Source organism: Melozone crissalis, unplaced genomic scaffold (assembly GCF_028551555.1).
Source record: "Melozone crissalis strain CALT ecotype California unplaced genomic scaffold, PUWL_Pcris_2 ptg000036l_1, whole genome shotgun sequence".
Classification (NCBI taxonomy): domain Eukaryota; kingdom Metazoa; phylum Chordata; class Aves; order Passeriformes; family Passerellidae; genus Melozone; species Melozone crissalis.
In genome coordinates, this window is record NW_026535814.1 from 20,272,221 (window position 1) to 20,286,063 (window position 13,843).

General features: G+C 49.2%; 1 protein-coding gene across 1 annotated transcript in view; it reads left to right on the forward strand.

The window, feature by feature from the left end:
- Positions 1-13,843, forward strand: part of ARK2C (arkadia (RNF111) C-terminal like ring finger ubiquitin ligase 2C) — a 52,193-nt gene that overhangs the window by 36,822 nt on the left and 1,528 nt on the right. Inside the window, exons 2-7 of the mRNA XM_054283561.1 lie at positions 3,135-3,444; positions 5,353-5,478; positions 9,936-10,065; positions 11,070-11,174; positions 11,680-11,775; positions 12,872-12,978. Coding sequence (XP_054139536.1) covers positions 3,135-3,444; positions 5,353-5,478; positions 9,936-10,065; positions 11,070-11,174; positions 11,680-11,775; positions 12,872-12,978 — 874 coding nt within the window. The remainder of the gene's footprint in view (positions 1-3,134; positions 3,445-5,352; positions 5,479-9,935; positions 10,066-11,069; positions 11,175-11,679; positions 11,776-12,871; positions 12,979-13,843) is intronic.

Sequence of the window (13,843 nt, forward strand, 5' to 3'; positions counted from 1 at the left end):
TGATGGGTTTTATTTAATCATATGGTCTCGGTCACATCTTGACGGTGTTATTCCAATGAAGAGACATGCATCACTGCACCAGTAGGCACTAGCAAAAAATACTGAAAAATGCTTTATTTAATTAATTAGTTCCTACAGATAAGGCTAATTGACTCTGTACCAGAACAAAATGAGTTAGGCTTTTGCTTTCAGATAGGTTAGCTCTGTGTATCTTCCTGCACACATACCACAGATAAAGTTTGTGTGTTCTGGACCTTGGGAAAGTGCATGACTGAGTTCCTCTCAAGGACTCTCTTTGTATGAGAAGCAAAATCCAAATCAAAACCATGACCAGCTGATCTGCCCACCTGGTGCTCTCTAGCTCACCATGGCTCTGGCATCAAAGGCCCTCCAGAGATTTAACTGAATTAAGGGTTCCCACAACTCAGTAAAAGCTGGGAATCAAGGGCTGAGGTTACACCAGGCATCGAGAGACAAGAGAGTCACAGCAGATGAGAGACAGGCTTTCTCTGCTTCACTTATGTGCTAGAGAACGTGTCCCAGGAAATGTGGGGGAGTCTTGCTGGGTTTCACTGTCTGGTATGGCCCGAAGGCATTTTTGTCTGGAATTCAGCTGAACCTCAGCGTGGTGGCACAGGTTGGAGTGTTGGTGTGTGCAGAGGGTGTGACACTTTCACCTGCTCGCACACCTTGTCTCCAGGCCTGCACAATGGCTCACCTGTGACCTGCTGCAGCCTGGGAGAGCACAGGTGGCCATCAGAGGCTGAGCAATTCACCATGAGCTCCTCACAGCAGCCAAGAGGCTTCTCCTCACTATTCCTTCCAGGAATGGGCCAGGGGAAGTGCAGGATCCCCATTATTATGCAGCCTTTACCTCTTTGTGGTGAATTTGGGCCAGGCCACCAGCAACAAATTCAACTTGCAGGGAAACAGGGTATGTGAGTGGCTCTTTGGCCTGGGTTTGCAGCTCTGTCATTGAGGAGCAGCAGGTCTGATCCCACCACCTCTGGCTTTAATTAATATCGTGGCCGAATCATGCTGTTATCTGACAGCAGGGGAAATTATCACCTCAAGAAGCACTGCTGTGGGTGGCACATATTGTGTAACCTGCTCTCTCTCAGAGGGGCACTGTGGAGGATTAGTTTGCATTTAAGAGGTGCTGTGTGTAATTATGCACAGTTTTGCAAACCTATCCATTTCTGACAGGCCCTCTCCTGTTGTTTCTCCTGCTGGCATCTGGCTTGCTCAGGACTCCCTGAGCTGCTGTGATGGACTGGCCCTGCCTGCCAGGGAGATGTGAGGGATTTGGGTGAAGAAGGCATGATGTACATGCTTGTGCTTTGGGATGAAATACTTTCTCTTGGTGCTGTTGTTCTGGGATGTTTTGTACCATTCACAAAGATTAAAACAGAAAGAAGAAGATGGGGTGCTCAAAACACTGTAAAAAGGCAGGTGTCCCATCCTGAGGCTATCCTTAGCAAAGAGGCATCTCTAATAGCCTCACTCGAGCCCCATCCTTCATTTCTGAATTGACTCTTTCCCCAGTTAAAGAGCCAGAGGTTTTGCATAGTGCCTGTAAGTGCTCCAGGAATGTACGAATTAACAGGCCAGACTGGGCCAAGGGCCTGTCCAAGAGGGGATCTTGAGCAAGGTGCAAGCCAGTGCCAGATGTTTTGCAAAATGCCTCCACTATGGATATCTTTCACACCTCATTTCTCCCTCATTCCCATCCGCTTCATGGCTGGTCCCATAGCATTCCATGTTGTGTTTCCAGCAACTGTTCTCTCCCTGCCTGTAGCCCATGAGGATGGGTTGTTGAAGGATCTCAGCAAACACACAGGGCCTCCATCCCTGCTGTCAGAGGGGAAATTGTCTCACTCATGTCCTGAAGTCAGTGTGAGGAAGATTTTTACAGCAGAGATTATTTCCTTGCCTATGAGACAGTTTTAGAGAGGCAAAGAAATGACTTGCAGGAAAAGTCTGCAGTTCAGGGAAAACACTCAAAACTTCTGTGGGATAATATACAGAACCCAAATATTTTAGAAAACAGGTTTTGTTGTTTATTTCCTTTTTTAGAGTGTTTGAGTCTATATCACAGAATGGTTTATATTGGAAAGGACCTTTAAAGTTCGTCTAGTCCAACCCCATAGCCATGGGCAGGAACATTTCTTACTAGATAAAGTTGCTCCAAACCTCATCCAACCTGGCCTCAAACACTTCCAAGGAGGATGCATCCATGTCTTTTTTGGGCAACCTGTGCCAGGGCCTTACCATCCCCAGCACAAAAAATGTCTTCCTCTTATCTAGGCTGAGTCTCCTCTCTTTTTGTTTAAAACCATCATTCCCTTTTCTATCTCCAAAGGCTCTGTTAAAAATTTTTTCTTTTTCTGTTTAAGACAGGAAAGCCAAAACAAGCTCAAAGCAGTTTTCATTAGCATACACTTCAACTTGGAGCCAAAACAGGACTTTGAACCCAAACCTACGTTTTGGCTCCAGCATTTTCTTGGATAAGAAACACCATTAGTCAAAACTAGCACTCTTGTAATCAGCTTTAACTTGTTCCCTTTTACTTGTGTTTTTTTACAAACCTTTTGCAAGTGGAGAGTGACAGCTGTTTGTCCAACTCTTTTCCTGGGTGGTGCTCTGTCCTGACCACTGCTGGCCCCTATGACCACTGTATGTGGTTATTAATTCTTGCGGTGTTGTTGTGGGTCTCAGGATGGGGTGGGAGATGAGAATTGACTCCTAAGTTCTCAGAAGTTCGATTTATTATTTTATTATATTACATTATATTATATTACATTATATTATATTATATTATATTACAATGATATACTAAAACTGTACTAAAGAAAGAGAAAGGAGACATCAGAAGGCTAGCCAAGAATGATAATAAAAAACCCGTGACTGACTCAGAGAGCCCGACATAGCTGTGATTGGCTATTAATTAAAAACAATTCACATGTTGGGTAAGCAATTCTCCAAATCACATTCCAAAGGAGCAAAACAGGGAGAAGCTGTAGCTTCCCAGCTTCTCAGGAGAAAAAAAGCTGAAGCTTCTCAGGAGGAAACATCCCGGTGGAGAGATTTTTCAGAAAATACATCAGTGACGGCCATGTGCTCTTCTCTTCCAGGTGCTCCCTTTCAAAGGTCTCAGCATCCCCATGCTACCTCCTGCCGGCACTTCCACCTGGGTCCCCAGCCTCAGCTCTCGGCCGACTTCGCCCTGCCTCACGCGGTGCAGCCGCAGCCGGGGCTGGCTCCCCACATGGCCCCCGCGCACCAGCACAGCGGCGCCCTGCACCAGCCCCTGCCGCCCGTGCCCGCCCTGCCCTTCCAGGACGTGGCCGGGCCCTCCTTCCTACCTCAGGCGCTTCACCAGCAATACCTCCTCCAGCAGCAGCTCCTCGAGGCGCAGCACCGCCGGCTCATGCCCCATCCCAGGTAAGGGCATCCCCGAGGATGTGGAGAGGCCGCGCCGACCGCGTGTTGCCTGCGGAGCCACAGCCGCGCTGGTGGGGTTGGGTTTTCGTCTCCAGCTCACCTGTGTGCACTGAAAATGAACCCACCTGAAGGGCAGGCTGCACCTGAAGGTGCGCCCTTCCTGTGGGGATCCCTGCTGTGCCCAGCTGGTGTGTCCCATTATTGTCACACCTGGGAGAATCACGGTGGTGTTGCTGGGGGCCTTTCCAGTCTCTGCCTGCGTGAGCTGCATCTTCACAGCTGCTGTTTCAAACCCATGCATGCCCACCTGCCTCATCAGGTCATACACATGGAGGTCGTGCTGCTCAGGGTTGGGTTTCTGTCTCTGTGAGGGAGTGATGCCAGTGACCTGCAGCACACTCTGTCACAGAGAGCCTCCTAAATCCACACTGAGCTGACAAACGCAGAGAGAATTGCTGTAACTCAGCAGAGATGGAAATGGATGCCTGGCCTTGTCTTGATTGAGTTTCGAGAGAGAGGAGTGATTTTTTTGGAAACATATGGAAGCTATTTGTGGGTTGTACCCATGGATCAAGAATCAGAGGATGAGACTTTGCAATGATGCTTCATTTGGAAAGAATGCTATGGATAGAAAACCCTTTCTTTCCATGTCCTTTCTATCTGAAAATTGTGTGTTCTTCTCATCATTGTTTTGTTATGCATAAACTGGATTTTAGGTGGATTTAATGATTAGCTAATAATTGGGTAGCAAGTATGTTCCAGGCTGAGAAATTGATGATACAAGTGTTTATCTCTTAGTCATAAGCTGAATTCAAATAAAAGCACAGAGCACAATTTCATGCAGAACCTGCTTTGGTAAATGCTGTCAGTGTTGTATTTGCAAGTGGGCTGTAGTATAGAAGAAGGCAGGAACCTCTTGCCCAGCCCCAGTGCTTGTGTTTGAAAGCTGCAGTGGAGCAGGATGTCAGAACACTTACAGGCGTGGGGCAGGAGGTCCCAGTAATGGGAATATGAGTTATGCCTTTGAGAGTGAAGCTCTGAACTGAGGCTGCATGAAAAGTTATTAACCTGGCAGTCTCCCCTGCTCCATTTGCCCTAGTTTTTTCCTGAAGATTTTCTTTCTGATGGTTCAACTGGTCAGCAAGCAAAGGGTAGGAGCCTGTCTGTAATGCAAATCCTGCTTGTGCATCCTCCTTGTCTCTTGCCAAATGTGGACACTGATCCAGCAGCACACACTCTTCCCCTGAGTAGTTCAAACAAGCAATAATCATGAGACTCAAATCCCAAGAAAAACCTTGCTGTATTTTCTAGCACTTTCTTTTCCCTGCCTGCAATGGCAGCAGAGCAGAGGGAGAAGGACCTGGAACCCAGCCTGGCCTGTCCATCATCCAAAGAAATGTTGGCAAAGGCCAGTGAGAGTAAATTCTGCTTTCAGTCACTCGTGAGTAATGTGGTTATGAATGAGGTTCCCCAGGAGTTTATGGACTGCACAGGAGATGAGACAACCTGCAGCTTCTTTATGATGATGGATCACAGCTGGAGCAGGGGCACGTTTTACTTTGTGTGTTGTTTATGGGGCTGACTGCAGCAGAAAAGGAAATAGTGCAAACTGCACAGAGCTGCTGAGAAGTTTTTTGGCTTCCCTTCCTTCTCTGCACATTGCCAGCAAATAGCATCTGCTGCAAACTGAGCATATCTGGGTGCCACAGGGCCTGAGAGTGGATTGCTGTGTGATGGCTGTGAGGGAACAACAGCCCTGGGTTCCCCTTCCACTTACACCTGCCTGCAGTGCTTGGCTTTGGACACCTGTCCACAAGCCCAGCCTTTGGGGGCTGCCCGTGGTTGCCTGGCAGGAGTTGCAGTGCCCAGGTGTGCCTGACCCTGCCTGTTGCTGCTCTCCCCCCGCAGGCGGGCCCAAGAGCGCATGTCTGTCCAGCCTCACCGCCTGCACCCCAGCTTCGACTTCAGCCACCAACTGCAGACTCCACAGCCCATGGGCCCCCAGCCCAGGTACCTGGCAGAGGGCACTGACTGGTGAGTGATCCCCATTTCACTGCTGTACCCAATGAGGTGTTTAAAAAGTCCTGGGAAGGCTGTCGGTTTTGGGGAATGCCACCAGGGATTGTGGCGTTGGTGAAAGCTAAGGAGCCAGCTCAGTGGTTATGGTGTGGGGAGTGTGCAATGGGAAAACTCATCTCTGACAGGTCTGTGAGAGTGTGAAAGCCTCCTATATAAACAAATCATTGGATCATTTAGGTTGGAAAAGCTTTCTAAGACTGTGAAGACCAACCATTCCCCAGCACAGCCAAGTCCACCACTGACCCATGTCCTCAAGTGCCACATCAATATGGATTTTAAATCCCTCCAGGAGTGGGGACTCCAGCATTGCCCTGGGCAGCTGTGCCAGGGCTGGACAGCTCCTTGGATGAAGAAATTTTCCCTAGCAGGCAATCTAAACTTCCACTGGCAGAACTTGAGGCAATTCCCTCTCCTCCTGTCCCTTGTACCCTGGGAGCAGATCCTGTTCCCTGCCAGCTGTCCCCTCTTGTCAGGGAGTTGTGCAGAGCCACAAGGTCCCCCCTGAGCCTCCTTTTCTCCAGGCTGAGCCCCATTCCAGCTCCCTGAGTTGCTCTTCATTAGATTTGTGCTCCATTCCCTTCCCCAGCTCCACTGGCCCCCTTTAGGCACACTCCATTGTTGTTGCTCGTAACTTTTCACCTACAGATTAATAGTGAAGCCAAGCATTAATTCTCCCAAGTTGCTCTTTGTGCTGTAGGGCACAGAGGGTGTTTTTTTCCTGTAGACCACTGTCTGCCTGAACTAGACCCTTTGCTGTCCTTCAGGCACTCAAAACCCAGTGGCCATAATAGTTTCTGTGGTCCAAATTAGGGAGCACCTTACTACCCTGCCATGCAGGGTGGTATGAATGGAGATTTGTTCATCATTCTCCAATTGCAGTGTTTAATACCCTGGAAAAGCTTTGCAAGTTCATTTCATTTTCAGAGCAGGTTGAGAGCCCTTGAACAGTTAATAAAGTATGGTAACCTGGTCAAAAGAATGAGAAAATAAAAACATTCTTCTGAGTAGCTGCTTGTAAGCTGAGCAAAGTCCATTCTGTGCACTGAATGGAAAAAATAGCATGTGAACTTGTAATTAAAGACAATCGCAATGTGTTTGCACAAGAGGACTGGAATAAAATGGTACAGGAAGTCTTAATGATGGCATTTCCTAACATCTGAGCACTCCACTCTGCAAATGAAAAGTCCTTTTAACCCAGGGTTGTTGCTTTTTTCCCCCCTTCAGTGCATAATACACAATCTAAAATATGACCACATCCTTCTGCAATTTTCTTCTCAGGTGTTCCCATTATTGGCACTCCTGTGGGCTGAATGTGGTCGGGATGACATTTTTCGGATTGCAAAGCAGTTCATGCACCATCTGGATAGAGCAATTCTTTCTGCCTCTCTTTCAGCTCAGAGTGCTTAATTATGATCATTAGAAGTATCTGATAAAGCATCACTAAGTGCCTTCCCCCCTCCCTCCTTTCCTCTCCTCTGTTGCTCCATAGCCTTATGAACCCCAGGGAGCGGGGGTGACAGGAACCATACACGGGGAGCATATGTTTGGGTGACTCACTTTCCCTTGGGGCACGCAAAGAGTTTTGCCCAGAGACAAATACAAAAGCTCCCCTCTAATGTGTTACCCCTGGATGAGCAGCAGCAGCAGCAGGGTTTTCTCAGAGGCTGCAGGTGGTGGGTGCTGCCACAGGAGGTGCAAGTGGGGATGGAGGAAAGACCTGAGGCTGTATCAGACAGTCCAACTCCAACTGAAATCTTCTGGTGAAGAATAAACTAACTCCCATTTGGTTCCTTAAATCATCTTCTGCACATACATGCAGTGATGACCATCCTACCTGTTTTATCTGGTGTTTTGTCCTTCACTCCTTGGCTGTTTGTTGGCAACCCATTTACCACAAGCATCACAGCTCTTGGACCTTGCACCTGAGCACCAGGATGCTGTACACTTGTTCCTGTAGCATGGGCTAGAAAGTGATGGTTAGTTCCATTCCCCTTCAGCAAGTGTGCTCTGCTTCTTCAGCTCCAAACCCTGGGAAAACACTGTTACGTGCCATGTTCTTCTTTGAACACATCTGTAGACCCAAAGCATCACCTCAGGAACCTCAAGATCTGATTTTAAGTCTGTAGATGCACAGAATTCAGCAGCCCTGTTACTGCAGTTACCTGTGCAGTTTAATAATGACCATTCACCTTTGAGAGATGTTCTCAGTCCTTGATCTCAAAGCACTCCATGAATTACCACATCTATTTCATAGACAGGGAACATGGGGAGGCACAGAGAAAGTGGATCAAAGTCATGCATCAAGAAGGTGTCAGGGCTGAGAATGGACCCAAAGCCTCTTGATTTCCAATTGAGCCCTCCATAACCTGGGAAGAACCTTAAGCAATTGGGTAAATATCCAAACTTGGGACACAGGAGCTGGAAAGTGCCACGACCTGTGGATTCTGCCCCTGGTTGTGTTCCTGCCAGTTGCCAGCTGTGTTTCATCCTCTGCCAGGTGTTGTCTGTACAGCAACACAGGACCAGCAAAAGTAGCCCCTCAACTTAGAATCATAGAACTATAGAATATCTTGAGTTGGAAGGGATCATGAGGGTCATTGCATCCAGCTTGGTGTGGGTATTATGGAGTTCTAGAGCACTGGTGCTGCTGCTGACTGGTGCACAGACTGTTCTGGATGAAGGATTTCTACATCTACTGTCCCTTCAGTTCCCCATCCTCTGGTTGGTGCAAGCAGTTTCACAGCTGCTGGAGGACACATCTGGGCTGCTCCCAAGGAGGTGTGGTACCCACTGCTGCTGTCCTCTGTGAAGGGGAGGAGAAGTTGGAGGCTGAAATGGGAAGCCACCCTTTAATTAGCTTTTCTTTGGGAAATGTGAAGATAGTTGTTATTAGAGCAATGGATTTTGAAATGATGATAAAGTGAATGATGTTCAAAGCACTCGTTTGCCAAGAGACTCTCAGGCTGGAGAGAATGGGGATCAGCTAATTGGATTAGAGATGGAAATGCTGCATAGGCCCCCTCCCACTCCCTCCACATGGTGTGGTAGTGGTGGGGTTGTAGTTTGTCCCTGTGTGTTGGATTGAGCAGAGCTGTGATGTTTGATGGCATCTTGGTTATGACAAGTCCAGGGACTGAGCTGGGTTAATTTTGTGGAAGATAACAGTACTCAGATTCACCAAGCTGAGCTGCATCTCTGCTCTCCTGGGCCAGGCTGTGTTCAGGCAAGCAGGGCCACCAGGGATGTCTTGCTCCGTTGGTGTTTGCCCTCTAGTTTTGTTTCATCCTCTCCTTCAGCTGCCTCATCCAGGGGCTTTTGATTTCCATTTCTTAAAATGGAAAATTCTTAATTCTTGAAATTTCCATTTCTTCCATTTCTTAAACCTTAAAATATTTTTTTGCAAAAATCATAGTTCTGGAGTTCATAGAATCGTAGAATTCCAGAATGGTTTGGGTTGGACAGTACCGCAAAGATCATCTTGTTCCACCCCCTGCCATGGCAGGGACACCTTCCACTGTCCCAGGCTGCTCCAAGCCCCATCCAGCCTGGCCTTGGGCACTCCCAGGGATCCAGGGGCAGCCACAGCTGCTCTGGGCACCCTGGGCCAGGGCCTGCCCACCCTCACACCTCAAAGCCTCCCTACCCTGAGGCTGGATTCAGGCAAGGCACAGTGTCCTTTGACTCCTCAAGTCCTGCCATGATCTGGGCTGGGGGACCTCTAAGGAGAGCAAAGGCACACCAAAAACCCCACAGACAGTGCCCATCTAGCTTCTAAAAGCTACCAGAAACTTCTAAAGCCACAATTTTTGAGCGCCTTGAGTAATTACCTGCATTTCTGCAAAACATTCAAGGCAAACTGTAATAGTTTGCAGCACTGGAAGATCCTAGTCTGACAGGTTGAGTTGCAGACCTGGGTATCATTTTGAGCCACCAAAATGCTCTTGCTCTGAAATTAGCAGGGTGCATCTGCACGACTCTGACCCCAAATAACTCAAATGCTACCTGGCACAGGAACAACCCCTCACTCCTTCATGGTGGCCTGGTGGGAGATTCCCCAAACTGGAGGAAACTCCCTTGCAAGCCAAGCCATGCCAGGCTGAGGAGCAGCCCAGAGCTCGGCATAAAGGTTTCCCTGAGTGGGATCTGGTTGCTGCAGTCCCCTGGAGCACAAGCAGGCACTCAGAGCCACATGTCCCTCCTGGTGCCCCCAGGGAGGGCAGAGAAACAACCCCTCACTCCATGACTCCCCAAACTGGAGGAAACTCTGGCAAACCAAGCCAAGCTGTACCATAGCAGTCTGAGGAACAGCCCAGAGCTCAGCAGGGAGGTTTCCCAGAGTGGGGTCTGGTTGCTGCAGTCCCCTGGAGCACAGCCAGGCACTCACAACCCTGTGTCCCTCCTGGTGCCCACAGGGACCTCAGCGTGGACGCGGGGCTGACCCACGCCCAGTTCCAGGTCCGGCCGGTGCCCCAGCCCTATCAGCATTACCTGGCCACTCCTCGGGTGCACCACTTCCCCAGAAGCACATCCTCAACCCAGGTGGTAAGTGAAACGCTCTTACTGAGAAATGTTTTATGCATTGTCTGCCAGAAAGCAGTCAAAATAAAGGCTGCTATCTTTCTATCACCTGTCTCCTGCAAATCCCACTTATCTCCGGCCGTGGGAGGGAGTGTCTGAAAGGATAATGTTGCATCACTGCACTGGATTAGAGAAAGAAAAGAAAAGCTTCAGCTGTTCTGGAAGGATTCGGTCCATTGCTTGCAGCACCACGTTCAGAAGCTGGTCTGCAAAACGTGGGCAGGATGTGAGAGACTCAGCAGTTAATATTAATAATATAATTAACACTGGAAGGAACTGTGACCTCCCAGGACTTTTTGTGTGCTGAAGGACTGGCAGTGGGTGACTGCCTTCCCTGGTGTCAGCCCCCAGGACCATCCCTCATCAATCATTGCTCTCTTCGTCAGCTCTGATGCCACCTGTAAAGGTTTTCATGACCTCTCGCACAGGTGGAGGTGGGACTGATGTGAAGACAGACTGACTGGCGTAATTTTCTACCCCTTCTCCTAGCAGGGTGCTGTATTTGGAGCTAAGTCAAGCCAAGCACTGCTAATCCTTAAAACATCCCCAGAAATCCCATGAGGGTGCTTTTCCCTTGTGCTGGGTCAGACCCTGACACTTGTGTACTAAAGCAAGCCTTAAAAAACACCCAATCAAAGCTTGAATGAACAGAAATCCACCCATTTAAATGAAATAAAATTTCATTGTAATCTAATCCATGTTGAGGGTTTGGAACTACAATGCTATGGATGATATAGGAACTATTATAACAGTTTATTTTGAAGGAGTTGCATGTTCTTAGGTATCATTTCTAGGAAATGTATTCGATAAACCTCATTTTTTTGTTATCAAAAGGCTTAAATTGGTGAAAATGTCAATCTGCTCTTTCAATTTGAATTTTTCAAGCATTAGATTTACATCAGGGCACACAAGGGTTTTCTGTAGGCAAGTATACAGGTGGCTTTATTTTTCTCCCTCACTTTTTTCAGGTTGTTCATGAAATCAGAAATTACCCTTACCCTCAGCTTCAGCTGCTTGCTCTTCAGGGACTGAACCCAAGCAGGCACACATCCGCTGTGCGGGAGAGCTATGAGGTATGTATCTGGGGACTGGAATTATTCATTTTTAAAGGGCTGTGAATTTATGCAAGCTCTGCTATAAAGCTGTAAGACAGTTTTTTGTGGTGTGGCAGTTGCGTTGAGCCTTTCATCAATTTTAGTGATAGCTGGGAAGTGATGGGTTTGAGTTTGGTTAAAGATGATTTACTCCAAGGTGCCTGGGTCTGGCTTGGGTTGGCTCTGGCTCCTTTCATTTATGAACAAAGTGCTCCAGATCTATGGGGCTTTGTTTCCCAGCCTGTCACATGAAGCTCAAATCCCACCCTAATTTGTGAAATATTGGATATGCAGCTCTTTGCCTCGACCTCTTAGTTATTACCCCAAGTGCCAGGGATCAGATCCATCATTACAGCATGGTTGATTTGGGGTTGATGGCCATTCCCACAGAGCAGAGGACAGGAGGGAGCCTCAGTTGCCAGCAGGTATGGCTGTGTGGTGGGAGCAGTGGGGATGGCACTTTCCTGATGTTCCTGTGCCGCAGGAGCTGCTGCAGCTGGAGGACAGGCTGGGCAGCGTGAGCCGGGGCGCCGTCCAGAACACCATCGAGAGATTCACCTTCCCCCACAAGTACAAGAAGGTGAGTGCCCCAGAGCACAGCACGGCTGCCAGCCCCTCTCACTCAGCCAGGGGCTGTGGGCACGAGCAGGCAGCAGGAAGGACTTTGGTGGGTCACAGTCCCACTGCAGCAGGGGTGCTGTAATTTCTCGCGGGGCTCCCGGGGGCGGGAGCGGTGGTGTAGCTCAGCTGCCTGTTTCTCACTTCTAGGCTAGGAAGCTGCGGGCCAAATTTTCAAAAGGGTCTCAACCTTCTCCCACCCAGCGGGTGCAATTTCCCCCCTGTCTGCACCTGGTAAGAAAGTGCACACCACCAAGGGGGCTTGGTGCATGCAAACCCGCCCCGTTCTGCATGCCAGCGGCGCTGCCCCGTGAGGGCTCTGTGTCCCAGGGAGCCTTCTTCTCCCCTGGCTTCACCAAGGGTGTCTCCTCTGTTGAAGCTGACCTCCCCACCCATGAGGAAATGGGCACATTTTTGGGTTGTGCTCAGTAGAAATTGGGAAGAATGCTTGTCTGGGTCGTCGTTCCTGGTGTCGGTCACTCCTGGCTGGAGGGTAGGGATGTCGCATTGCCCAGGTTGGAAGTGAGGTAACTCCTGCTGCACTTGTCTCTCATTACATCTCCAGTGAGCCCAGGAAAAGGATATGATAGCAATGGATGTGTGGGGGAAGACAAAAAAGGGCAGCTGACAGGATAAGCACAGCCCTGTGGTGCAGCATGGGACTGGGCCAGTGGCCAAGCTGGCGTGCGGCACAGTGGCTGCCCTTCCTGGCAGTGGTGGCACCATGAGGTTTGGGGTCTCCCCAAGGAGAAGCCTCCAGCAAAGGAGACCATGGGGCCATCCCCACTGCAAGGAAGTGGTGGGGGGCTGTATTAGGGCAGCAGAGGACAGGCTGCTCCTTGGGGCACTGCCACCAGCCTCAGGAGGAGACATGCCAGCCTGCAGCATGTTGGTGCCACACGCATCTCGCTGGCTGTTTTGGCTGGGCTGGCTTCCCCAAGCTGGAGGATCTGGCTGATAGATGGAGATCTCATTATTTGTCTTCCTGCAACTGCCCAGGCTTGGGAGAGCATTAGAAGGGCAAGGTCTAACCAAATGTCTTTACAATCTTGCTGCAGAGAAGACCACAGGAAGGCAAAGCTGAGCAAGACGATGGCGAGGAGTCAGATACCGACGAGAAATGCACAATCTGTCTGTCCATGCTTGAAGATGGAGAGGACGTCAGGTGAGATCCTTCCATCCCCTCCTCTGCTTCTCAGTGCCGTCTGAGTAGTGTTTATTTGGATTAATGTCTCTGTTCTTGTCCTGGGAATCTCACCTGGGCTGTTGTGGGGTCTGGGAACCCAAATGCTTTGCAGATGGACATTGATATGGCCCATAGACAGGAGGAGCCTCGCTGCAGCACGGGACCAGGTTTTTATAGTTTTCCCTGGGTTTGGATCATCTGCTTCCAGGCTGTGCCAGCTGGCCAGGTGGCAAAGTGTCACAGAAGGGTAGGTTAGACTGATCTCTGACAACCATCTGCAGCTTGGGGTCATCAACACCTGAGCCTGACAGATGACCAAAGTATGATAAAAAGCAGTGTTGGTGAGAAGTCCAGGAGAGCTGGGCTTGTGTCCAGCTGCTTTATTGTAGAATGAGTAGGATTACTTTGCCCCAGTGGTGACAGAGAACCATCCCCAGGTAACAGAACTCCAGTTGTCTCTAACAGACATCCCAGGCTGCTCACTGGGTCCACTCTCTGCTTGAGACAGAGGATGGGGACAAGAAATTGCAAGGGGCTGAACTATCATGGCTGAAGGGACTGCAGGTGAGAAGTACTACTCCTCTTCTCATCCTTAAATTCTCAAGAAAAGCCCTGATCCTTTTGCTGTTGGTTCTTGTGGTTCAAGGTTTCCCTGTAACACAGGGTTGACACATGATGATGGCAGAAGTGATGTAGGTGAAATGTGACCAGGTTCCCTGGGGACACCCATGCAGGAACAGTGTGGGCCCACCTGACTGCTAATGTGACACAACCATGAAGAGCCAAGAGGCTTTGGAGTATAACCTTGCTCCTGAAAGGTTAAAAATTAGCAGCCAGCACAATT